General features: G+C 38.5%; 1 protein-coding gene and 1 long non-coding RNA gene across 2 annotated transcripts in view; one reads left to right on the top strand and one right to left on the bottom strand.

Annotated features, from left to right (window-relative positions):
- The window catches only part of gnai2b (guanine nucleotide binding protein (G protein), alpha inhibiting activity polypeptide 2b), a 51,082-nt gene that overhangs the window by 5,472 nt on the left and 17,851 nt on the right, over positions 1 to 27,759 (bottom strand). The window contains exons 3-5 of the mRNA XM_026167507.1: positions 14,920 to 14,962; positions 9,760 to 9,901; positions 2,573 to 2,733 (exon numbers count right to left, since the gene is read on the bottom strand). Coding sequence (XP_026023292.1) covers positions 2,573 to 2,733; positions 9,760 to 9,901; positions 14,920 to 14,962 — 346 coding nt within the window. The remainder of the gene's footprint in view (positions 1 to 2,572; positions 2,734 to 9,759; positions 9,902 to 14,919; positions 14,963 to 27,759) is intronic.
- Positions 21,286 to 21,599, top strand: LOC113022282 (uncharacterized). Its single transcript, XR_003272416.1, has 2 exons — positions 21,286 to 21,336; positions 21,419 to 21,599. It is a non-coding gene; the product is annotated as an uncharacterized LOC113022282 (long non-coding RNA).

Below are 27,759 nucleotides of genomic sequence, written 5' to 3'. Positions count from 1 at the left end.
TAATGCGAGTTATTATATCCACAAACATTTCATATTTGCTATCTTTTCATGTGGCCTAAAAACGGCTTTTCTAGGTGTGTAACATCATGCTGATATTTAATATTCCCTCTCAGTAGATACAATGCTAGAAGTATATCACTGTGTTTCATCAACAGATTAAAACCTGCAGCTACATCTACATACGGGTATTTAATCCAACATACTATGTTCCTGTTTCACTCAGTGCAGAACTCATGGCTGAGTTTGTATATGTGAAATTGGTTTTGCAGCATATTTTCCTCTTGATTGATTCTGTTGTTGTAAGATTTTTGTGCTATAGCGCCTCCGGCCAACGAGTTTCCTGCAGATGGTAACACTGAATATTGGTTGTGACTCTGCCTCGGCCGCACTCATTACTAAAATTGAGCTTTGCAGAGACCAACAGCTACACTGAATACTAGTTATCTGTTGGCTTAATTCTGCCTAAGATCTCTTTAGAAGTTATTTGTCTGCTTGAGAAAACACGTCTGCACATTTACTTTGCTGACCTTAATCATTTATAATTTGCTGCAGTACGCTGCTGCATCTCAGATGTCTTTTTCTCTTTGTCCATTTCAGTTTACCAGCTGTGCATCTCCTGCAATAGAAGTGTGTAATACTGCACAAGCTGTAAGGCTCTGTATTAAATGCATTTTTTTTTGGGGGGGGGGACGATGACACATTTTTCATCATCACTCCAATTTGCCATGGTACTTGTGGTGTGATGCTTGATTTATATTAGACCTTTAATTTTTGCTCTTATGTTCCTGGGTGATTTTTCCTTTTCCACATCCCTTCTGTATTTCCTGTCTGTGTCCTCTGCTTGCCTGTGTGAGTCCTTTGTCCTTTTCAACTCCTCATGATGCTTTTGTTGCATTTGTTTCCCTGTTTTGTTCCTTTTGCCTCCCTCATTTTGTTTTTTATCTGTGTCTTATTATCCATCGCTCCTGATGTGGATATAGTCTGCTTGTTTTCCCCCAGTCTTTGTCAGGTCATTACCCTCATCTCTGACTAGTTCCAGTGTTTTCCTCAGTTTCTTGTGCAAGCTCCTCACAGTTGGTTTGCTTGCACTGCTTTATGGATTTTATTGTATTTTTTTTTCTCCTGCTACCTCAGTGCCTTGCAAAGTTCATACTAAAGATCTCTTTATTTTACTGCTTGCCTTCAGTCTCCCACGATGCCATCAACTGGGTTAAAAAATAAAATCTGATACCAACGTAACACAATCTCTACAATGTTAAGCTTGGTATAGGCCTTTGGAGTAAAATGACATCATAGCATGCAGAACAAACCCCATCTCTATACCCATTATCACATGGTAAGAAATACAGTCATACTCTCCATCATATTATTCTGTTTTTTAAAGACATGTTGCCTTTAAGAGCAGTATTCAATATGAAAAGCATGTGGGGGAAAGGAAACATTATAAAGACTATCCAAGAAAGAAGGTAATTTCTTTTGTTTTTGTTTTTTATGTCAAAATTTACAACTCATATTTCTCACTTCCCCTCAGTCCTTTTTGCATTTTCTCTGCTATCTGACAGACTGCTGGTCAGTAGGGGAGTGTGAAAGCACCATGTTTGACACTGCCTGGCTTACACAAGCATTGCATCATCATCCGAGGCCAACTGGGAGCTTTACTTGCCCAGCCAGCCCACACTTCACAGAGAAACTGAGATATATATCCACCATTTCAATCGGGCTGATCAAACCATTCATGCATACTTAAAATGTTACAGAATAATTAATGAGTTAACAAAACCTATAACTATAACAAATGACTACAATTTTTGTTTTGTCTCACAGCACAGCAGCCATTACAATAGATTTTTTAAATGGCAGGACAGAGTTGTTGCGGAAATATCACATAAAGCAACATTTCATACTTTTACATAGCGCTGCCACAAAATTAATCAGCATGTTCCAATAAAAAATGACCACTTGAGGGTGTTATAAGAACTATCAATTCTCAAAGTTTACTTCTAAGCTAATTTTCCTTGAAGTAAACACATTTTTTTTTTAAAATCTAATTTTTTCACTCCCCCAAGACAAATTATTCGGTGCTCTGCTTATCGGGTTATAGTATTAAAGAATCAAACCCAGAGAGGGAGAAATAATCACTAAATGAAAGTTAGTGAACAATCCTTCCTGTCTCTATGACTCCCAGGAGAAGTCACAAACAGGTTCAAAGCTCCCACATATGACCGAGGCTGAAGGGACTGCACATCCCTTCCAAAAAATAAATTAAAAAAAATCTCAAACTATAACTCTCTCGACCTTTATGCCTTTTGAAATAGCAAATGTAGTGATTTAGTTCTTAAACAAATCTTCATCTGTATATGAAAACAACTGATAAATTTCCCAATTAGTCACATTTCCATTTGTAGAGGATTAATATAGCGTCTGGTGTAAACAGAATGCATACTGACTGACGTACGAGCAGGAGAAGATGCTCATGGTGGAAACCTGAGACTATGCACAGTAAAAATCAGTAAATTTGCATTTAATTAACAGATCACAGCAGAAAAATATCCGCCCACAAATTCACACTCACTATGCCGCCGAGTCATTCAGCTGGTATTCTCGCGATCTTGCAAAGCAGCTCTGTATGCCGCTGTCACTCCACAGTCGCCTGATCACGTTAGCCAAGTCATCAGGGAGAATGCCCTGTTCCTCAGCAGCTGCAGCCAGGGCAAAGAGCTGCTGGGCATCGTCCTGCAGGGGGCAATAAGGACACAGGAGTGGGTTGTTAAGAACACTGCAACTAAAACCAAGGCGACAGCTGCTATCCTTGACACAATCAAACATGATCAAAGATCCAGTTGGTTCTTAAAGACAAAGAGTTACATGCTCTTATGTACAGGACATTAAAGAGTAACCGCTGTTACTTCCCCTTCTATAATGGCTGGGAGGGAAGTCGTTCCTGAAGCAAATTTCATATAACTGATCAAATGACAAAAACCCTAGTTGTATTTCTCTGGTAACTTTTTTTTAAAAATTTCAGCTAAAGCTAAGGAATAAGGTTAAGAAATATCTAACAATGGCATTTAGAAATAGAAAGGATATTTCTTCTGCCAGTACAATCAAGAGGAAAAATTACAATGGCAATTAGCTGGCAAACATGTTCTGATAGTTCTTGAATTCCTGCAAAATGGCACCACTGGAAACCAAAACATATTCTTCAGCTATGGAAATATTTAGAAACAAGCTAACCTGTGTAACATGTTAGAGAAATTTCAACAGGCAGTTACAATCGGATTTTGATTTAAATACTAGGGGTGCAACGATACACAAAATTCACGGTTCGGTTCGGTTCGATACTTTGGTGTCACGGTTCGATATTTTTTCGATACAAAAAAAATGTTCATGCCTTTTTAATTTGTCATTTATTAAAATTATAAATATATATTTTAACTCAAAAGTACAGTTTTTAAATTTAACCCTAACCCTTGTGCATGTTTTTTATTTTGACAGCGAATGCGCACCTGCGGACCACTTATGTGCAGCCCTGGTTGTTTAGCTCGTCATATTGCAGCCACAGAAATTATTTTGTCCATGAAACCATAAAGCTGCACTTTCTTTTTGCCTTATAGTCTGATTTGTCATAACTTCTCCGTTTTGTGGTAAGCTTTTATTTGGCTGTCACTTCTTCACCCTGACCTGTCTTATTTGGCTCAGCAGAACTGAAATGCTTTTACACACGCACTCACATAAGCTCAGCGATTCTCTGCGATCAACCTCTCACATGTTTAAGCTGCGGGAGATTTCACTTGTCATGTTTGCGTAGTAAGCTAACGATTAATAAGACGATGTCAGAGGAATTGGTGCACAAATTATCATCACTCACAGATCAGTGCTGTCGCTCTCTATACACAGTTCGCACGATTGCAAAGTGAAAGCAAAAAAACAAGCGCAAATTCAAACGCGATTTCAATATTTCACATATTGACAGTGGCTCACCGATGCCAATGACATAATTACCCAGCTACATTTCTGAAAGAATGCAAAAGCATTGACATATATTTTTCCTTCCTACAATAGCCCGACGGGCAGGGAAGAGATAGATTTTGGTAGCCCGACTGAAAAAATCGCTAGCTCCAGGACGTTGGGCTAGCGATATTGCAAGCCCTGTATCTGATTGAGGAATCACTCATCTTTGGAAAAGAGAGTTTATTACAGAGAAATGTCTCTTTCCAAAATAAAAGCTATACTATCCGCTTCTTCTGGGCTATATTCTCAGCAGCATAAGGAGAATCATGTGCTAACAGCTGTCTAAATGACTCGGCTAAAGGTAGTAGCATGCTTGTTGTTTTTGTCTTTGCACTAGGATGATGTCGGCGTAAATGTGCAGTCATATTCGTTGTGTTCCCACTAGTGCTTTCAGGTTAATCTCGTTGAAATGACCTTAACGCCACAACACGGCAAATCTCCGTTAACGAGCTACCGCCGATCACCCGTGCATGGGGCTAGAACTGCGCTAACACGCCAGCTCCCACCCATGTAATTGAGCATTGCATGGCACATCCAACATACTGTTTTACTTTAGTCCATGACGTGCTTACCTTCAGGGTCATACGTCACATGAAAACCAAAATAATTCCAAACGCCAGATCTGAATGAGGGTGGGGGAGGTCCATGTTGCAAGGAGAGCTTAACTTCTGTCTCGCTAGCTTGCCCTGCGCTCTTCCTTCTGACTATGCTGTCTGTGTTGAGCGCTCAGTGGATCTGCGCTCGACAGTGCAGCCTAGGCGGAGTAGTCAAACACAGATTCACTGAGCGCTCAACACAGACAGCATCGTCAGAAGGAAAGTTGATAAAATAAATTACAAATGTTGTATTGTTCGATACATATGCCTACCGAACCGAAAGCACTGTATCAAACGGTTCAATATCGATACGAATATCGTTGCACCCCTATTAAATACTTATTGATAATCTAATACAACAGTATGGACCAATGTGAGCGATATCTCTATAGAACTGGCACAAAGAGAGGAAATATTTTAAAGTAAAGTGATTATAATATCATTACAACATGTGATAAAGCAATGTGGCAGCCAATTTGGGCTGACCACATGTAAGATATATGAGATAGGTCTGTATGACTCAAAGTAACAGCATGCAGGGCTGCTTCAACAGACTGTGGTTTGATTTCCTGCTGTTTGCCACCTTGCTTGTTTCTCTCAGTTCACCATCTTCCTGTTGGCACAATGTTAATTATTTCTCTCTGACCTTTATTCTCAAGGATAGAAATTCTAAGAGTAATAAATAAACCTTGGTTTTCTCTGCACATTTGTATGTGTAACTAACTTAATGCAACTGCAGTCAGGATTTTCTAGAGTTCTGAATATGTATGGCATCATCAAAATACACAAATGGTTCATAATGAAACATTTCGTAATTGTGAATGGAAACAAACTGGACTGAGTAGAAATCTATTACTATCTCTACCTGCCATTGTCATCCAGTCAGTATACAATCATGGTCACTTTATTAGGTACACGTATTCAACTGCTCCTTAACAAAAATGTCAAATCAGCCACATGCCAAAAACCCAGTTTAGATCTAGACATGCCAACATAATCAAGACAACTCTCTGGGATTCAAACCGACAATCAGAATGAGGACGAAAGATGATTTAAGTAAGATGCTGCAAGGGCTGGTCTCAGTATTTCAGAAAATGCGCATCTACTGGGATTTTCCCACACAACCATCTCTAGTGTTTACAGATAATGTTCTGAAAAAGAGAAAATATCCAGTGAGCAGCAGTTCAAATGCCTTGTTGAAGTCAGAGGTCAGAGGAGAATAACCAGACTGCTTCAAGCTGAGAAGAAGACAGCAGTATTTCAACAAATCTCTTGCTACAACCACGTTACGCAGAAGACCATCTCTGAATGCACAACACATTGAACCTGTAAGTATATGGGATAGAGCAGCAGAAGACCACACCAGGTACTACCTCCTGTCAGCTAAGAACAGGAAGCTGAGGCTAAAATTCACAACGGTTCACAAAAGTTGGACAACAGAAAACACCACAAAAGCCTGGATTCATCCTGCAGGGCGGTGTAATTGCGTGAAGGTTATTTTTATTTTTTTTTTAAATTGTTTGGGCTATTTAGTAGTGACTGAGCATCATTTCTGAATACTGTTCCTGACCCTGTCCACAAATTTATGAACATAGTGTGCCCATCTTCTGATGGATGCTTCCAACACACCTAGTTTCTTGAAACTGACAATGAGTTCACTGTGTTCAAATGACCTCCACAGTCACCAGATATTAGTTCAATAGAGCACCTCTGGGATGTTGTGGAATGGGAGATTTACATCATGGATCTGCAGCCTAAAATCTGCAGGAATTCTAGGATGCTATTGCATCAATAATAACCAAAATCTCAGAGTTATGTTTTCACCACCTTGTTAAATCTATGCAGTGAAGAATTAAGGCGAATTTGAAGGCAGAAGGGAGTCCAGTACTAACAAAGCAGCCGGTGAATGTACGTCTGTGCCTATTAGATGGTGATGTTTACGTTGGTTAAATGGCCAGCTTACTGAATTTGTGTATGTCCTTTATTATTGGTCCAGTCAATGTCTTGACTGGACCAATAGCATTACTGTTCTTTTGAAATGTGTTTATTTAGTGGTGCGTCACTATGAGTGATGCGCTCACATGCTGCCAATGAAATTGATGTTTACGATGGCTCTCTGGGAATGTGACACATTTACTAAAACTCTTTCTGCTCTTTTTAACACAGCTACAAGTTGCAGACTGCAGAATATTAGACTCACACACACTCGCCTTATCCTTCTCCTCTTTGTCATTCACTTACAAATTTGCAGGCTCCGACTGCACTTGCAGCTGCAATGAATCACCATGAAACTGCAAACACTGACTTGAGTTTCATGTTTACTTCTATACAGCAGCATAATGTGTCTGTTAATGATCCTTATCACATGCAGATCAGCTGCTACAATCAGCTCAACTGAAATCCAATATGGGGCATAATTAAAGAATAGTATGAAAGCCATAAGCGTGTGTCAATTTCTACAGGGCTGCTGCGCAAGTATGGGCAGGCTAGCACACTAATTGCTATGTGTGGGAGTGCGAGAGTAGCATCACGTACACCCAGCCATTTGACAGATCTATGGGTGAGAAAAAAAACGTCACCACAGCAGAGTCCTTAATCCTTCTATTACAGCTTCACTTACAGGATACACACACGGCCACTGTCAGACCTCACCGGCAGCTTGTTTGAAAGTTGATAAGTGTTCACAGGGTGCAGGAGACTGCAACTCAGCATCTCTTGTCTTCTGTCTGCAGGTTTAAGTATAAAAGTTTCACGGATGCCCTGTTGTGTTTAACTTAGTGTGTGTTTGTATGAGCTGCACCTAATTATTTAGTGTGTTCATTAAGTACTTCTGATATGCTCGAATTGTGCAGTCATAATAATGAAGTTCGTTAATCACCTAATTAAAGATCTGAATTAACTGAATCCAAATGCACATCTCGCCCTCACAATCACATCACATCTCTGTCCAAAATCCCATAGATATTAAATTTGCTGTTGGATGAACTACACAGACAACTTCCACATCCGCACATCAGAGAAATCATTAAATATCTTTTACGTGTCAGCCTTTGAAATTCTTGTATGGTGACACAGTACTTAGCTTAAATGTGGCATTCTTTGCAAATCCTTACTTTTAAACAGAGGTACATTTTTTTCCCCCCGAAAGCAACTGTTAATTTTTTCTACTCAGATGACAACTGTTGCTGGCAGATTTTATCAGCTGTAGCTATGGCTAATTAAATTATTTTTAGATCCATGACTTGCACGTCGAAAATCGTCTCTGGCTGCCTCTCAAATATTTCACTCTGCCTCGTTCTAAAATGAGAATGATGATGAACTGTGAAGTAGTGGATTGGATGACTTAACAAAGACCTAGAGCTTGTAAAGCTCAATAAAGCTGATTATAGAGACAGATTTACTTGATAATTCTGTGGATTTTAGCACTAAAAACAACTGTTTTCACTTCATCACTTTTTTTTTTTAACACTTATACATAATAAACAGCTTTAACGATGTAAGCGTTTGCCTCACTGTTTGAAATTTTGAACACATTTAATATGAACGTGTTATGTCCAGATCATTTAGAACATACCAAGAAATGGAGATCCTCAGAGAAACAATTTTTCCTGGGTCAATATTTTTTTTAACAACAAGTCAACACAAAGGCGGTTCAAGGAGAACTGATAAGCAGGTGCTTACCTAAAACCAAATATGGCTTAAACTAGGTGTTACTGCAGCACACCCAAGCGAAATCAAATGAAAACCAAGTTAGCGACCTGAAAGGCAAGAGCCTTCCAGAAGAAGAGACAGCCAGCGAGGAAACTGGTTTCTATAGAGTTCCCAAGCATTCCCAAGCCATTTCCTGATTAGGATCTGAAATAGAGCACGTAAAAGGCAGGCCTGCCAAAGAACATAAACACAAGACCTAGAGCTGTCACAAGCATGCGCTACTGTAACTCTTTATATATGACAGAAAATAAATAAATGCATAATCAATCATCTTTAATATGTGGAGTAATTTAAAGACTGACAAGCCTGTTTTCATTAGCTAGCCAGTTATAAAACCATTAGTTTGGGAGTGATTAGGTTTAGCAAACACTAACATGCAAAGCAAACATAAATGATGGGTAACAATTGTTACAAAACACCTCCAGACAAATGGGTTAGCAACAAGATCTTCCTTTTACAGTTGGGTATTCTTCAAAATAAGAAATTAGTTTGTGTTGCTGCTGAGGCTGCAGAAACCAGCCTCTGCAGTGCTGTTCAAACGTGCCCTGCTAGCAGCACTGAATTAATCCAATCTGCACCAGAGCTCTCAGTGGCTGCTGTTGCTCCTGCAGCAGGTATACTTTCAGACTCCTCTCTGTCTAGTACAACTTTAAGGAGACAGCAGATCAAAGATGGACCAGATGGAGTCAGTAAGACAAGTGCTATTTCCCTGCAGGTTGCAAAGACATATCAGGAAAGGATTATACTGTGCTCCAGTTCTGTGTAACACCTACTACATAAATCTTACTGCTGATAAAAAAAAAGGCTGCTGTGAACAGATGCATGTTGGAAATCACATGATACCATGTTTGTTTAAAACACTGGCACAGCCCGACAGTGGTATTGACTGAAAAAGAACTGCCAAGAAGAGGAAACATGTAAGAAAGAGTCATAGTAGCCTTTAAATAATCCTATTTTACCGTGTTATACATGTCTTAGTAATGACACATACGTGTATATGTATGTATGTAAGCAACTGGGTTATTTAGCCTCTTTATATTGAGAAAAAGGACCAAGTAAATAGGGCACAGTGACTGGAAACAATGGAAAACTTGTGATTTCAATTCTGGGAAAGCACAATGTAACTCTTAAGTACTGTGCCAGATACACAGTTGCAAGATGCTGTTGATAAAGCAGGCTTTGTTTTGTTTAGCCCCAAGCGACATCCTGGTAAGTCAATGGTTAGTAAGGCCAAATTAAATTCAGCATTCTCACATAACAATGGTTTTTAGCCTTTGGTCTGGATCTTGCTCCTGAGTCTTTATTGCTCTTACACATCCCATGCTTACCAACAGATAAAGCATTTTGTAAAGATCAAGTAAAAAAGCATTTAGAGTGATTATTTTGTACACAAACGCCATGCTTTAGAAAATACATTGTGTTTGGGAGTGTTTGTGCATCTTACCACTCTGGTGGGATTGCTGTAGTCTATCTTCAGACTGGCCATGGCTTTAACAATGGCCATTATAGATTGGATGGTATTACTATAAACCACTGCTCTGTACTGCTTACACTCATCTTCTGAGTAGCCATCTTCATGGATGATCCTGAGAATATCAAGAGACATTCAAGTTTTATTTAAGTGCACATTAAAACATTGCCCACAGTATTCTCAAATGTGTGATGCAATTATGCTTGCTGAAATCATTTCTACTGTTTACCCTGTCAATTAAAAAACTCTTCTGGTGCACTTCAAGTGTAAATAATGACACATTTTTGCTTTTTGCACAGAATGTGAAATTCATTTAACAGCAGACACACATCAGGATGGAATTAGTTCATGGCCGATAAGAACAGGATGACAGATTAGCAACACTTGGTTCGATGTACATGAGGGGGAATCAATTATTGTTTTAATGAAGTCTTCAAAAACTACTTCTTATGCTTCACTATGTGCACTACAAGCTCATTTGGAGTGTTCTCCAGCATCCTTGCTATAAAAATAAAGAAAAAAACAGCTTAAAGTATATAAAATGAAGCAACTTGTGAATTCTTACTGTCAGCAGGTATCCCAAAAAGTCATGCTGGAGCTCAGTGGTACAGATGACATGGATGGATGTGGGTGGCAACACAGAGTAAGGAATAGCACAGAATCTGACCTATTTATAACCTATTTATTACCTACTGCCTTTATTACCTATTTGTCACCTGTTTGACCTTATTTCTTTTAATAAATCAATGTAAAGTTGTCTGAAATTCTCTTAAAGAAACATACATGTTGATTATTACTGAATTATTTTTAAGAAGACATATTCCCAAATGCAGTTACATAGTTAAGCTGCCAGGCTCAGATTTAAGTCAAACTGCTAAACTAAACAGCTTCTTTCACACAGAAAATCAGACTAGCTCAAATTCTGTTACTGGCTAGTTAATGATTAACATCATTAATGTCTTTGTACTGTATAGTTTAAATCATTTTCTTTACAATCATTGTTACACATTAATGATTACATTAAGAGTTTTGGCTGTGTTTAAACTCAAAATATTTTTGAAGCTAAAAGCTGATTTTGTTTTGTCTGTGTTGCTATCTAGTCTATAAAAAATCATACTGAATACTCAGTGTAACATTTATCATGTCAGCATGCTGTGTAGGATGATGTGTAGCAAACGGGGTTAACACACAGTGGGACTGCCTCAACACTGCAGCATTCAGCTGATGCAGTATCCTAACTTTACCTCTTGCAGTATTATTACCCTGACTGCGACGGAACTAAGTGTTTGTGCATGCACAAGTGTGCAGCCCATCATGAGGTGCAATCACCCAGATTTCATCAGGCTGCAGAACAAAGTGCAGAGAGAGCGAAGTGAGACAGCCCCACAGTAATTCTAAAGTGGGTCTGCCCCCTGCTTTTAACAGCCTACCGATGTTAATGTTAATGAACAGTAATAATTTAGAAAACAGCTGCCTTCTTTTTGAGCTGTTCTAAGAACGTTGAATTAGCTAACTTTTCTTACTGTAAGACATGTTTACACCGCACAATGTCATCATACATGACATTATTTAATGTCATGTATGACATTAAATAAAAGGTCAGAGTCATGATTGCTTCTGTCTTCATGCTGATAAATCGATACCTCTGTACAAGTTTATAAATTAGCTTCAAAAGCAACAGACTGTTCTTGGTCCAAACTCATAAAAAATGGATTCAATGCCTGGTTAGCCCAGAGGAATGTGAATAATTAAGGCATTTAGTGTCCTCTGTGTTTATCCATTAGTGTGTGAGTATCTGTGTCATTGTGTATCCTGATTGGTGCACAAGCTTTACAAAAAGAAAGAAAGAAAAGAAAGAAATGAAAAGCCTTTGTTTTATAGACAGCATAAAAGATGGACCTAGCTACCCTGACATCATCCCCTGGTTTATGAAGTCTCGTTTTGAAGCCTCAAAATGAGTGTTTTTACCATCGTCATTTTGATTTCAAAATAGCTATATGACATGGAGGGGTCTAGCTTTAAAATTACTTGCGCACTGGACCTCCATTCTGAAACACAGGACTCCCAAGATTTACAAAAGGCTTTTTTATTCAGTATGACCCAAGACTGAGAGACTGAGCCCAGAAACCTATCAGGAAAGTGTTTGCAGAGGTCAAGATGGAGGGACATTTTCCCATAGACTCCTATTGGTCTCAGAAGCCAAGTCTATGTGTCGTCATTCACGGGTAGAACCGCAAAGGATTCTGGGAACTCGTGGCAAGCGGTAGTAGCGCACGCAGGCTTTCAATTGAAATCAGTCACACAGCGATAAAAAGAATCACAAAAATGTCAAGAAGCCGTTGTATTATTAACTGCAATAGCCGGTCGCATGACAGCCACGGGAAGCCGACGGGTAAAGAGATCGGTTGTTATCGGATTACGTCGTTGAAGAGAAATTGTTCAAGCCATGTTTCCGAAGTAACAAAGAGGCGACGGATGGCCTGGATTGCAGCCATTCAAAGATCAAATATAACGTCCCAGAACACTCCAGCTCACAGGTTAGTCTGCTCCAAGCATTTACACGAAGGTCAGTGTTTTTTAGTAGTTAATACGTCATTTTCATAACATAATTAGTGATATAGGTTACAAGCAAGTCTGGCGCTGAACAGAAATTGTCGCGCTATGCTCCTTTGTTTATTGTGTTTATTGTGCATAAATGGTGAATTGTCCTGACACAATATTGTGTTTCGCTTCTGTTATTATGGTACATTAACAAAAACATATACTTTTATTCACAGGATAAAACAGTTGTTTTGTATCACTAATTGCCCAGTACGATTACAGCATACAATATTGTTGTCACTGCTACATTTCTGTGATGCTACCAGAAATTATTTCCACTACTAATTAATTACCCTTGAGCTCAAAGGTCCTATTAATAAACGGTTAACGAATGTGTATTTATGACGACGATTTGTGAGACTGGTAAACTTATGATACGTACGATGGTCTTTCGTTCTACACGGTGCATTTCAAGGTCCTGCACCCATCCGTCGGTAAACTGTACCTGGGCTTGTTGCAGTGACCTGAAGTTACTAAACTTCACGAGTGTATGCACTCACTCCAAGAACCGTATGATTATAAATATGCATATAAATATGCTAAGATGAGATAGCTGACTTCATCTAACTAGCAAATGTTGTCCAGGCTACGTTGGTGATGCAGTTCTTTTTAATGTGTATGATATTTTTGTCATGCGATTTTAAAGCTGGTCCTACAACCGCATCCAAGAATAACATGCAGCGTATCTCAGAACTGTCGTGAAAATTATTCTTGGAGCTAGGTTTAATTGAGCTGCATTTTAAAGAGGTGCAATTTCACAATTTGTGTATATTTTCTAAGTTCACTATTTTGTCATGTGTTGAGAAAAACACAGATTTTAAAATTACATGCTCTAATATTTACATTTAGCATAACTGCAACATTATTTTTTCGTTTTTTTTTTAAAGACTCGAAAGGACTTGAAATTCAAAGTTTCAGACTTGTGACTTGACTCGGACTTTTACACCAGTGACTTGAGACTCGACTCTGACTTGCCTGACATTACTTGAGACTTGACTTGAGACTTGAGGATAAAGACTTGAGACTTACTTGAGACTTGCAAAACAAGGACTTGGTCCCACCTCTGTTAAGTACTTTCCAATAACCCTATACGTTCTCACATGTACAAAAAAATTCTAAACACCTGTGACCACAACATCACCTGGGAACCAACTTGAAATAACTCCACTGTATTGTATCTAAAACTGAAACGATTTAACTGTAAACTGCTCAAGTTCTCTGACCGAAACACATAAAATAAGAACAGTGAACTGTGACCGGAAGTTAACAGGGTTTCCCCTTACGGCAGTCAGTCAATACTTATTGAGGCATACCATTACAACAACCTATGCAGCACACCCCACTGTAAGTTGGAAATATTATATCAACATGATGGATAAAGTTGTGCCTATTAACCTTAGAACATGGCATCCTCATGCACTGACATTTTAATAAAGCCAATAACTTACCTCTCTAAATGTCTTGGATTTTATGAGCGTCTTAGAATTAAACAGACTGTCAGAAATCGATTATATGTATTCTTCTGCACACTTTTGTAACTGAAGAATTAAGCAGTGATAGCAATATCAGTTTACACATTCAAACTGCCAGATTTTCTTGCAGTCTCTAGCTAAAACAAATGTGTTGCTTTTAGCTTGTATTATATTTTAAATTTATTATATTTATTTAGGATTATCTCTTGTTCTTCTTTAAATATGCAGCTCTAGACCTGTCCATTTTTGGAAATGGGTCATCTGGTGTCAGCACTGCCCCCTCTTATGTAAACACACTCATTGCTAAAGTCAGAAAATCTGGGTTGACTTCCTGGGGTGTTAACCGGCATCGTGTGACCACTTATAATATGACTGTGGTTATTAGGCTCAGTGACACAATATAATTAAAGTTTATTGTGATTATAAAAAAATTTCTTAATTTGTGAGGTTTTTAAAAGACATTTACAAATACTGGCAGTGGCCAATGGTACCCCTCAGCCTCCTAGTAGAGGCACCTATCGTATGAATTTAAAAATCCCACGTCACCTTATCCTCAAACTATCGTATTCACAAGCTTTTCAGATCAATTGACCTCGGACTTCTATGCTTGAGGTCGAGGTCTATGAGATTCGAACTCTTCTGAGACCTTGAGTAGATACACCTATGGTATCAATTTAAATGTCACTCCGTTCTCGAGTCATCACGTTCACAAACTTGTCCCCCACCTGTTGGCATGGTGATGGCAATATACCACATTATACATATGTACATCCTTTCACAGCTGAGGGGTAAAAATCTAAATGGACTATCTTAAAGGGCAACATTTACTTCCACACACAGACATAAGAACTACTTTGGTTGCTTTTGTTAAACAAGGAAACAACTATTTGACCAACAGATCATAGAAAAAATGAGTAACGGGCATATAGCATTAGAGCTAATATTAGTTTGTAGCTTTTAATGGTTTTGTGATTACCAACCAAATTCCAGTGACGTGAAAAAGCTTTTGTGTTACACAGAATTTAAAAAAGGTGGAATAAACATTCCTTTTGCAACTTACTTCATCTGCTTTACAATGGTGCTCTTTCCAGACTCCCCAGCACCTGTTGGAACATTAACATGAAAGAGTTACAAAGGATCTCTGCGCACATAACAAGAATAAACTTAAACTTTAGTTGTGGCTGTTCCTGCTTTGAAAATAAGAGCAACACACAGTGATGACCTACTGCTAACATCACATTCATCCTCTGGGTTGCCTGGTTTATTTATGTTTCCGTTTGTGAGAACACGATGTACAGATATGCATGAATACTTCCCATATTCATTTCAGTGTTTATTTTTCACTCCAGAAGAAGTGGCTTTTGACTATTAAATAGTTCACAACAATAAGCCACTTATTATGATGAGAAAAAGATCATTTAAAGGTGGCTTTGCGGCACACAACATTTTATCAGGGATGTCATATTTAGCTAGTTGGCTAATTAGACAAACTACACAGCAGAAGTTTGTGTTGGCTCTTAGTCATCCAGTTCATGGTAGTCTTAGGAGCTTGAAAAAGAAGGCAACTGGACTTCCTTAAGTTTATGAAAACATTTCACCGCTCATCCAAGAAGCTTCTTGAGTTATAGAAACAAAGTGGACACTCCCAAGTATCCTTTGGAGGTGGTCGTTGACCCACTATTGATAATGTGCATCATCACATAAGCCAAGATGTGAAAAAAGTCAATGGTCATTACCATCAGCAGGGGTAAAGGGTGAAACCACTGTGAGACTTTGCCCCATCATGTGACCTACCCCAATCTAACCTGAGGCAAGGTGTGTGTGTCCGGGATCTAAGGACCTAAAGACTGCATTGTAGGTGGCTGACAAATGGTGTGGTAAGCCACCACCTCTGTTCAATGATGTTTGTTCACAGCAACCATCTGTCTTCACTGTCCAAAGAGTGACCTTTGTCCTTCAGGTGAATGAGTGTACAGGTGAGTGTTGTCCTGTTGAGGTGTAACTCTATGTTCTGTCATGCATTTGTGGAATGATTGTTCAGTTTCTCCTATGTACAGGTCTGACCTCTCCTCACTGAAGTGCACATAGTGTATATGTTGTTTAGCTTGTGTTTAGAAAGTTTTTTCCTAGGGATGACCAAGTCAATAGTAGATCAATGTCCACTTCAAAGGGAACAACCTCCACTAGAGGTTAAATATCTGGGACTCCATACCTTTTGTTTTTAGAAATAAAGAAGCCCAGTTCTAAAGAAGCCCAGTTCTTTGATGCACGAGATTTATAAAATGTGTCACATTTATATTAGAGTTTCTATTTGCCCACACAGATGTGGAAGGGCCTACGTGACACCAACATGCTTGAGTAGAGAAAACTGTGTGCACAAATGAAACATTAGAATTTCATGGTCTTTTATGCCAAATTATATTAGAAACCCTTTGGTTTGGACTGGAAACTCTCATGTTACTTTATTATTATTATGAGCGACGATATGGAGCAATGTTCACTCCGTTCGCTTGTTTGTAGTTTGATCCTATTCCAGTATTTTAGTTAATGTCAACTGACAGCAATTTCAAAATTCCTCAGGAAAAGTTAATAAAAGCAAGAGGAAAACAACAAGCTAGTCAAGCATAAAAGTAAACAATAGATTTTGAAATAGTGAAGAGAATTCAATGCATTGCAGAGCACAGTACAGGGCACACATTGGATTTAGTGCTGAAACCACCATCTTGGTTACGCTGCTGTAAAAGCAAGAAACGCTACACCATCGGGACAGTAAAATTCCTATTCCTCTGGATCAAAAGTAAAGAACTAAAGATCCATTAAGAATTTAAAACTTAATTCTGAGTCAGCCAAGCAAAAACTGTATGTTCCTTACACAAGCAAAATCATCACGCACACAGTTCACAAGTCAGCGCTTTACTGCCTTTTGTTTCATAGCCTGTAAACCTACTTCCATAAGTTCTGAATACAGTGAGTAACACAATGAATGAATACAATGTTTCCGGACAATTGTTATCATGTTGAAATGAGGAGACACGAGCTCTTGCCACTTCTGCGCCACCATAAACTGTCCCTTCACGCCACCTGACCCAGCCCTGCCAACAGACATTAGCTTAGCCTTGGGCTGACGGACCAACTGGGACAAGCAGTGTTGCCCGTTCACGCTGTCAACACACATCGTTTTCGCACACATCAAGTACTTTTCTGAGAAAAAGAAGGGAACGCAAAGGGAGAAGTGTAAAAAGCCAAGTCTTAGGTTACATTTGCTGTGCTGCAAGCTGTCAGAGAGCTGGATGGATCTCTAGGTGATTTGTGTATTTATAAAATATATATATATATATATTTTATGCAACAACCCAGCAGACAAAAGAATGTGTGTTTTTTTTAAAACATGAAAAATGATCTTCTCAGTTTTCTCTTTTGAATTACTAATGCCCGCTTCTTGTTGTAGAAACCTCTAATCAAGACAAAACTGTGTAAGGAGCTGCTTCTTTTTTTCAACACCATATCTCTTAAGAACACATTGTTTTATTGCAAGGGCCTTGTCAAATCTCCTCTTTTGAACTGCCATCTACTTATATCTGGAACATTAAAGCTTCCTTTCAGATGCACAAGCATGAACAAATAACATAAATACAGCCTCTGATTTACAAGTGCTTATATAAAAAAATGTCCTGGTTAAAAATATAAGGTAGGTGGTAGAAAGTGTGATATCCACCTCTCTGTGGACACACATGTGTATGAAGGGCACCTTTCTGATTCCAGAATAAAACTCATCCATTAATATTTCAGACCTAAAGGGAGGTGGACGCTTGTGAGCAGCAGAGAAAAAGAAAAGAGCCTCCCAATTCTTCAGGCACACGGTATTACAGGAAAACCGGGGACTGCTCTTATTCTGCTTCAGGGGAAAACTTTTGAACTGATGTTGTATTTACAGGAAAATATCACTATTCCTGCAACCTAAGGGAATAGACAGTGCAAGACAAACACAAATATTTTTAATCCATCGTCAGTGTGGAATTGATTGTGAACCATTAGAAAGAAAAGCAGTCTGAATGATTTGTGTTTCCTTGTTTTATAATGAAAAATATAAAAATGCACTGTAGCCAGCAGAAGATTTTTCAGGCAGATACCAAATACAGATTTCAAGTACAGATTTCAAAAGCACACATTAAAGGTGTGATATTTGAATCTTGGTAAAGGTTCAAAAGTGTTCTAATTAAATATTTCCTGAGTAGAGTATTTTATTATTAAATATGTTCATTTATCTCTCTTGCAGGGATAGCACCTTGCTAAGATCATGGAGTGTTGTATTTCCTCCGCAGATATAAGGTAGTAGCATAAATCTTATTAAGGAGTGAAAAAAAAGTGTTACACAATGCTTATTTCAAAAGCTCAAATTATTATTTTTAATTAGCATGCGTTGCGTCTACACAAAACAGCAAAAGTAGACTAACCATTTAAGGTGGGAACAGACACTTTTTTATTGATAACTGTTTTTTAAGTAAATGTACACTACCAGTGAAAACTTTGGACACACCTTTTCATTTAATGGTTTTTCTTTATATATACCACTCTCTACATTGCAGATACATACTGAAGACATCAAATATATGAAGCAAGATATGTGGAATTATAGAAAAAATGTGTAACTCTAAATATGTTAATATTTTAGATTCCTCAAAGTAGCCACTCTTTGCTTTGCTGACAGCACTGCAAACAAGCAAGGGTTCATTTGTGGAATTTCTTGTCTTCTTAATGGGGTTGGGACCATCAGATGTGTTGTGCAGAAGTCAGGTTGGTACACAGCTGACTGCCCTATTTGACAACTGTTAGAATTCATATTCTCTGGGAACTCCTTCAAGACTGTTGAAAAACCATTTCAGGTGACAAACCTCCCCATATGGAAAAGATATATATAAATCTTATAAAGTTTGTATCTGTCTGGTGTGAAACTTGTATGAAATGCATATAAGAGTGAAAACAGATATACGATCCCTTGAAAACTTATATAATGAAACTTGTATGTTTTGGATACTTACTAAAACAATATATGAAAGTAATGAGAAAGTGGCCACTTTCATGAGTAATCACATATAAGTTTTTACTATTTCTTTTCCATATGGGTCATGAAGCTCATCGAGGGAATGCCAAGAGTGTGCAAGCAGTGATCAAAGGGTGGATAGTTTGAAGAATCTAAAATGTAAAACATGTTTTGAGATATTTCAGACTCTGAGATACTTCAGACTAACTCCATATGTGTTCATTCATAGTTTTAATCCCTTCAGTGAGTCTACAATGTAAATAGTCATGAAAATACAGAAAAAAAAACATTGAAATGAGAAGGTGTGTCCAAACTTACATCACTGGCACTCAAAACAGTGTTTGCAAGGGTAAAAAGAGCTACTTTTGTCGTGGTCTGGGTGGTTTTCCACAGCATCAGCTCCTCCCCACTGGGTGGAGTCTTTGTTGTTCCTCACCTGATGGCAATCGTACCAGCAGTATTTATGACAGGCGCACTCAACTGGTCTTCGCCAGATTATCTGCCAACTTTAGTCAGTTCTCGGCCTCACGTCCGTTCCTTGGTGACTAATCGTGTGTATTGACCGTATCTCTGTTTTTCTCGTCAGCCTCTGAAACCCACCTACCAAGTTCTCCTGGATACCAGTTTGCTGCCGCCGGTAATCCCCAGAGGTGTGGACTCGAGTCACATGACTTGGACTCGAGTCAGACTCGAGTCATTAATTTTATGACTTTAGACTTGACTTGAAAAAATGTTCTAAGACTTGTGACTTGACTTGGACTTTTACACCAATGACTTGGGACTTGAATTGGACTTGAACCGGTTTACTTGAAAAGACTTGATATTTTACCCCAAATATAACATTTAACATGCATATTATATAGAGATTGAAAATGTGACATCATTCAGGGGTAAACCGCAAAGAATTCTGGGAACTCGTGGCAAGAGGTACTAGCGCACGCAGGCTTTCAATTGAAATCAGTCACACAGCGATAAAAAGAAACACAAAAATGTCGAGAAGCTGTTGTATTATTAACTGCAATAGCCGGTCGCATGACAGCCACGGGAAGCCGACGGGTAAAGAGATCGGTTGTTATCGGATTACGTCGTTGAAGAGAAATTGTTCGAGCCATGTTTCCGAAGTAACAAAGAGCGACGGATGGCCTGGATTGCAGCCATTCAAAGATCAAATATAACGTCCCAGAACACTCCAGCTCACAGGTTAGTCTGCTCCAAGCATTTCCACAAAGGTCAGTCTGCTGTTGTAGTTAATACGTCATTTTCATAACATAATTGGTGATATAGGTTACAAGCAAGTCTGGCGCTGAACAGAAATTGTCGCGCTATGCTCCTTTATTTATTGTGCATAAATAGTGAATTGTCCTGACACAATATTGCGTTTCGCCTCTGTTATTATGGTACATTGACAAAAACATATACTTTTATTCACAGTTTAAAACAGGTTTTTTGTATCACTAATTGCCCAGTACGATTACAGCATACAGTATTATTGTCACTGCTACATTTCTGTAACGCTACCAGAAATTATTTCCACTGCTAATTAATTACCGTTGAGCTCAAAGGTCCTATTAATAAACGGTTAACGAATGTGTATTTATGAAGACGATTTGTGAGACTGGTAAACTTATGATACGTACGATGGTCTTTCGTTCTACACGGTGCATTTCAAGGTCCTGTACCCATCCGGCGGTAAACTGTACCTGGGCTTGTTGCAGTGACCGGAAGTTACTAAACTTCATGAGTGTATGCACTCACTCCAAGAGCCGTATGCTTATAAATATGCATATAAATATGCTACGATGAGATAGCTGACTTCATCTAACTAGCAAATGTTTTCCAGGCTACGTTGGTGATGCAGTTTTTTTTAATGTGTATGATATTTTTGTCATGCGATTTTAAAGCCGGTCCTACAACCGCATCCAAGAATAACATGCAGCTTATCTCAGAACTGTGAAAATTATTCTTGGAGCTAGGTTTAATTGAGCTGCATTTTAAAGAGGTGCAATTTCACAATTTGTGTATATTTTCTACGTTCACTATTTTGTCATGTGTTGAGAAAAACACAGATTTTAAAATTACATGGTCTAATATTTACATTTAGCATAACTGCAACATGCTTTTTTCATTTTTTTTTTAAAGACTCGAAAGGACTTGAAATTCAAAATTTCAGACTTGTGACTTGACTCGGACTTTTACACCAGTGACTTGAGACTCGACTCTGACTTGCCTGACATTACTTGAGACTTGACTTGAGACTTGAGGATAAAGACTTGAGACTTACTTGAGACTTGCAAAACAATGACTTGGTCCCACCTCTGGTAATCCCTCTCCGTTTTGGAGCTGCCATTCTCTCCTGCCTGCCTCCCTGCATTGCATGCAGCACCCGCCTGGACCTCTCCTGCCTCCCCCCTCCACGCAACCCCCACCTGCAAGCTTGTAAGACAGCTCAGTGTACTATCCTTAGATTCACTCGCAACCCTCTGTGGGATTCCCCTGACTGCTCTGTCCTCTGTTTCAGTGCCCTGGCCCGCCACAGTTTCCCCTGCCCAGTACCTGCACCCAGTTATCCCTGCCATCTAGTTATCATCACAGTATTTTTCTCTCGCCTCAGACATCTAGTTTAAGTTCATTGATTCTAGTCTGCACTTTCTGTTAGCCTCTGAGCATTGTAAAATAAAATCTCTTTTCGTTACACCTCACCCCTGGCCTCCGGTTTTGAATCTGCACTTGAGTCCATCCCATGTCCACGGGCCACTGCGCCTGACAACTTTACATGAATCAATTGCCATTGAGAAGGATATTAACACAGTTTTATATGTCAATAAAATGTCTGATTGCACAATTGATTTCAGCAACTTTCCCACATGGAGCTAAAACAGTTACACAAGCCCCTGCAGAGTACATCAAATAGTGGTACTAAAAGCAGTCAATTCTGTTGCTACTGACAAATCTAAAGAATATTCTAAATCTCTATCCAACTCCAATCCAGCCCACAGCATGACTTTGGAAAATGTGAAGGAGGGCATAAAATTGGGAAAAAAAAGAAAAAAACGTTGTTGTGAATTAACCAAAATCTTTAGTTTTATAATTACAAGAGTCTGGTCAGGGAGCTACCTGAACCTTTTCTCCAATTTTGCACATTTATTACTTATGACTAGAACCCAAAGTGTCATGCTGACAGATCTTTTTATTATTACATTATTAGCTTTTCTTTATAACGTTTTCATATGGTTACATCTCAGTTGTGATTTGGCACTATATAAACCTAAACCCACTAAAGATGAAAGCTGGCTGTATGTGGTCCACAATGTATACTGAGTATTTGGCATCCCTGTTCTAAATAAAGACTTGTATCCACTGCTTCAGGACTAGTGCAGCAATGAGGGTGAACCAGCATTACAAAGATCCATCTATGCTTTGTGCCAGCAGGTGCGAAAGCCCATTCAGTCAAATAGGCTCAGAATCACTTTCTGCCAATTAGAAGAAAATCGCCCGCCCCCCGTACTTTCTGCTTCTTTAACCTCAACTATTCATAGCTGTTCCAGAGTTGTTTTTCAGTGAGTACCAGAACATGCAGCAATGGTAACAACGTGATTTGTAGCATGAGGATCATAAGTAGCCAGGCTACAAAAAATACAGCCATTTTTCTCAACACATCCAGTACCCTCACAGACCCACTTACATTTATAAAAAACTTGGCAGTTGCCTCAGTCACCCACTGCTGATGACACAAAGTGTCCATTCATGGTGTGATGAGATATTCTGAACCGGGCAAACACACAAACATCCACACATAATGTCACAGCAGAAAAGGTCAGTCATCAGTCAAAAAGCTTTTACGATACCAATCTACATCTGGCATTTTCTCGAGGGTGTTTACAGCACTGCTTGATTAAAAGATAAGGCAGCTGACGGCAAATTAATTGCTACAATTTTTATCATTATTTATACAGCATGAATGCCAAAAATTTACTGCTGTTTAGTATGACTGTAAACCATTTGCTTTTGGACTCTTAGTCAAACAGGCCAACTAAAGATTTTTGCCATGAGGAAGAGCAGTTATTCTCTAAATGTCACAGTTTTTAAAATGTTTGTTTCTGACATTTTTGAAGGCACTGTCTATAAAGCTGAGGCCCACATTTCAGATGAAAGTAGCTTTTAGTTGTTGGGGAAATAAAACTAAAAACCAGCACTGTTTTTTATTTACTATTACACTGTAACTTTTACTCAATAAAGTTACAGTTTTATATAGTTGGTTTTTTTTTTTACTTTATAATTACTAAAAATGTTCAAAATATAAAAAGCACCATCTCTGACATGCAGTTACTGTTGACTTCTATCTGCTGCTTAGACTTGTGAAAATGAGTGTTGGATCTGTCAGGGAAAGTGGGAAGCTCAGAGTGATGCTGCTTGTCTTCGGGCAAAAAGAAATCACTGGTGTGACTCAATGTCTATCAGAGGATGGCTACATTGTGCCTGGTGAAGCACTTAGACTAATGCAGAAACGAGAGGGGAGTTGTTTTTGACATACGTAGGTGTTAAAACATATGAAAAAACTGACCAAAAAAATCATAATACACAACTGACGTCTTATGGTCTTTATTTGAGTCACATCTTTTAATTAAAATTCTGAGGCTGAGGTAAGCTGCATTATAAATTGGCTCAGAATAGCTGCGTACAACAGGGAGGAGATAAGAACTCGCAGAGTCCCTTTGGAAGGGCTGGCACAGGACCTTATAAGTGTATGGTGTGGGGATTCTGAGCAGAGGTGAACCCGTTTCTATCCAACATTATTAAGAACGTAAAACAGAATTTAAAACAGAATGAGTGAGGACAATGGGGAGGAAGAAAAAGTACTGTAATTAAAAGGCTGTTAACAAAGACAGGATAGATAGGTGGTACTGGGAGTAGAGTTGGACAGTGTGAACAAGAGTGACAAATGAGCAAGAAGTGGAGGAGGTGGATGACAATGCAGAGTAAAGTGTGTGAGAGGACTGAACACACTAGGAAATGGTTAGGAGAAAAGATAGTGGGATGAGAGAACTAGCATGAGTGCTTGATTTAAAAAAAAGTAATGAATATTCATAACAGGTTATCTGCCAACTCATAGATAAATGCAGAGCTCAGGTATAAGGTGATGTTGGAATGAGAAACACGTAAGAGTGAGCTGTAAAGCACTCAGCAGCAAAAATCACTTGTTTTCTTCCTACTGCCAGCGTTGTTTCAGCAAATTAGTGTTTAGCTAAGGCCCCAGTCACACAGGCTTAAAGGACAATCAGCAACCATCTGGAATAAAATGGTCATGAACGAAAATGTGCACGCTCTGACCAGTTGCCAAGTGATTGCTGGCATTGAAACATCAAATTGCTATAGCATCATTCACTCAAGCCTAAAGACTGGTCAGTGACGCCCCATGCAACTGCCATTTCCTAGGGAAAAGTATGTATTCTGCAACCGGTTGGCGAGTAGTTGCTGGAGGTTGCTGGTTGTTACAGATATAAAGCACTGCACTGAAAACCTTTGCAGTTCCTTAGTTTGCTAGCAAATTATTGCAGTGGCCAGTATTTTGCATGGTAGGGGCAAACTATTTAATTGAGTACCTGTATTACTAGCTAACATTTGATAGGTCATTAAAAAATGTACACTGTGGTTGTAGTGTATGTTTTCTTCTTTCTGTATATTTTCTATTTTATTGTATTCAGTAAAGTTCTTTGTCCCTATGTTTTAAAAAAGTCCTATACAAATAACAATTTATTATTGTATTATTATTTTGGTTTTTGACATTATTGACTGTAATTAACAATACTTGCAAGCATAAAATTGATCTAGAAAAATGCAAAATCAAGCTAACAAGGATATAAACTACTAAAGGACTTGGTTAATTAATCACTCTGTTAAAAAGACGTGTACCTTCAATGGATCATGCTGATGAAATGTGAGAATCCTCTTAATTTTTACATGGGGAACTGGCCTTTTGTGGCGTTTCATCAAATAACTGCTGAATTATTTCACATTCAGAAATGACACTTCAGTAATTTTCCTAGAGGAAAGGTCAAGAAATTACTAGATTACTGGATTCATTTTCCCTGGAATATAAATGCTGGTACTAAATTTCATGGGAATGCATCAAACAATTATTTGAGTCTGGATTTAGTGAAATTGACATACACTACAAACAAATACACTTCCTAGAAACAGGGAGAATAAAAAATCCATTCTGCCCTTTCAGCACAGTGTCTCAGCATCCTAACGAGGCCTATAACCACAAACACTGTTTCACATCTCTGTGCCACTCAGCCCACTGCCTTTGCATTTCTTTTGTGGAGACATGTAACACATCTCAGCATATGCCAGCGTTATAGGCCATCTATTGTTTAAGCGTCTGCCATGGGAGAATGAGTCACTGGCTCAGCTGTGACACGATTCCTCCTGCTTTTTCATCCGGCCCACTGCCCCCAACCGTTGGTGTCACGACTGCTTCATAGCTTTTACAGCCAATTAAAAGTTCTTTTTTATGTGTTAATAGCATCAAGAAGGATCCTCAACAAGAGACTATTTTTTATATACAGCTCTGTCTCAATGTACTGGGTACTGGTGTGATGTTCTGTGCCATAGTACATACATACATACATAGGATTGATTCCCGGAGGATTTTCTTGAATAGAATTTGAACAGTAACATATGAACAAAACTTGTTAATGTTAACTTGTTAAGTATCATTTCTTTCTGAATTTGTAGCACTATCATTTGTATTTCTTATTGAGTCTAATTCCTGTCAACAAAATACTGCTTTTAGCATGGAATAGCTCGACCCTTCAGTGGACTGAAAATAACTGCTGACACATTGTCCAAACTCAATATCTGTTCCCAAATTATGCAAATTGGCTTAATTCAGTCTTAAGATTTGCTGCAGATTTGCTTGTTTGGTTTACTTTTACCACCTTCATAGGCATCATCTGTAGTAGAAGCAGGCTGTTGGAGCTAAGTATTGAGGCCTAAAAGAGAGAGTGAAAACAGGAGTTTATAGTGGAATCTCTGGTTGCTCAGCATGAGTATGGTTATTTATGGGAATTTATTTGTGCAAGAGAGAAACTCAATTCAAGACAATTAATCTGTTTCCTTTTTACCACAGACTTGCTTCAGCTACACTGCCCTCTGTTAGCAGGCTATTATTAAGAAACCCCGAATTTTTCTGCAGGTCTTAAGTCAATATGCTGCAGCCTATGAGTAATTTCTTGCAGACACCCCAAAGAAATAAAGACCTATATAAGCTTACTGTGTCACAATAAGCAGGTTCTAGTGGTGACTGCTGGACAAGCAGAGTTGGTAGCGCAGGTGTTCCAGCCAACCAAGCAGCTAACTCCCCACCACCACCACCCAAACCCCATTCACATGCAGAGTAGAGAGCAATGGAGGAATTTTACATGGCTGAATGCAGTACAGTATGTTATCGCTTGAAGTGAGAAAGTAGGTCATCAGCCTTGCACGGAGCAATGGAGCTTCGCTGCTTTGCTCTGCACAGTAGGATGCTGGCTGCACTCTGAATGTATACCCAGTGTTAAATCGCACCAATGAAAGCAGAGTGAATATAAGAAGAGAACAGATGTATATCATTTAAAGAGGATCAGGTTGGAAGCTTCTTCTGATACAAACAAATTCACAGCACATGGAGAACATGAGACAAAAAAACAAACAAACAATGGCTGCTGTAACATGACATGCAAATGTATGCAGTGCAATCAATCAATGGTGCCTGAGGAAGTGTGCTGAGCTTATAAGTGTATAGCAGACACCCACTTCATTACTGTCTCCTTATAACAGAAGCACTTCTTCACTTTTAATCCTTTTAGAACACAATGCATGCTTCAGCACCTTTAACATCCTTTTTAAATTAATGCCTGTAAGCAGCTGGGAGGTGTCTCCAGTACTGTTCTTGATTGTTTCACACATTTCTGTGGTGACAACCTTCTCAGTCACCACTGACAAAACATCAAACTAGGGCCTAATTAGGAAAGACAATACATGCCCTTCTTTTTCTAATCTACTTCTTTTTACATGTTCCTCCCATAACAATGTAAACCACAAGGAACATGCATAATAATGCACTCTTAAAAGCAAATGACCCAGCAATTCTTGACAATTTAAGAAGGTGACTTTATTGTATCAAGTACTGGATTTTTCAAAGCCTATTACATCCCGGCAATTTAAAGTCTCAAGTAATAGTTCTCCATTTCCAGCACAGAGGTCTATCTGCCAACATTAGACCATTTGTGGGTGTTTTTCACAGTAATATGACTTTTCAGGATGAGGTTATGAATGTAGCTCTGTCCTGTTTTTTTACACCTGCAATACAGTATATATATATATATATATATATATATATATATATATATATATATATATATATATATATATATATATATATATATATATATATATATATATATATATATATATATATATATATCACTGCATGTTCTGCATGCAGAAAAGAAAATGCACTAAAGAAACCAAGTCAGAGCACTGCACCTAGTCCTTTTAACTTTTTATGGGGTAGCACGCTAACATTTGCTATTAAAAAACTCCCTGTAGAGTTCTCGTTTCAGCTATTTGTCAGTCCATTAAGACCTTGTTTTGGGTCATCTGTTTAAATGGAAAAATCAGCTTATCCTACCGTAGCTTATGTTTTGAATTACATAGAGATAATAGATTCTGTGACAGACTTTAAATCCCATCTTGAGGCCAATTTCTAGGAAAAGATATTTGTTTCTTATCTATGGATACATAAATTGGAATATTATTTCAGTAAGGACTGATTAATAACAACACATACGTAACTGTCTTTATGTTTTGTGTGTG

Source organism: Astatotilapia calliptera, chromosome 5, assembly GCF_900246225.1.
Source record: "Astatotilapia calliptera chromosome 5, fAstCal1.2, whole genome shotgun sequence".
NCBI classification, from domain to species: Eukaryota; Metazoa; Chordata; class Actinopteri; order Cichliformes; family Cichlidae; genus Astatotilapia; species Astatotilapia calliptera.
This window is presented reverse-complemented; position numbering and strand designations above follow the sequence as displayed.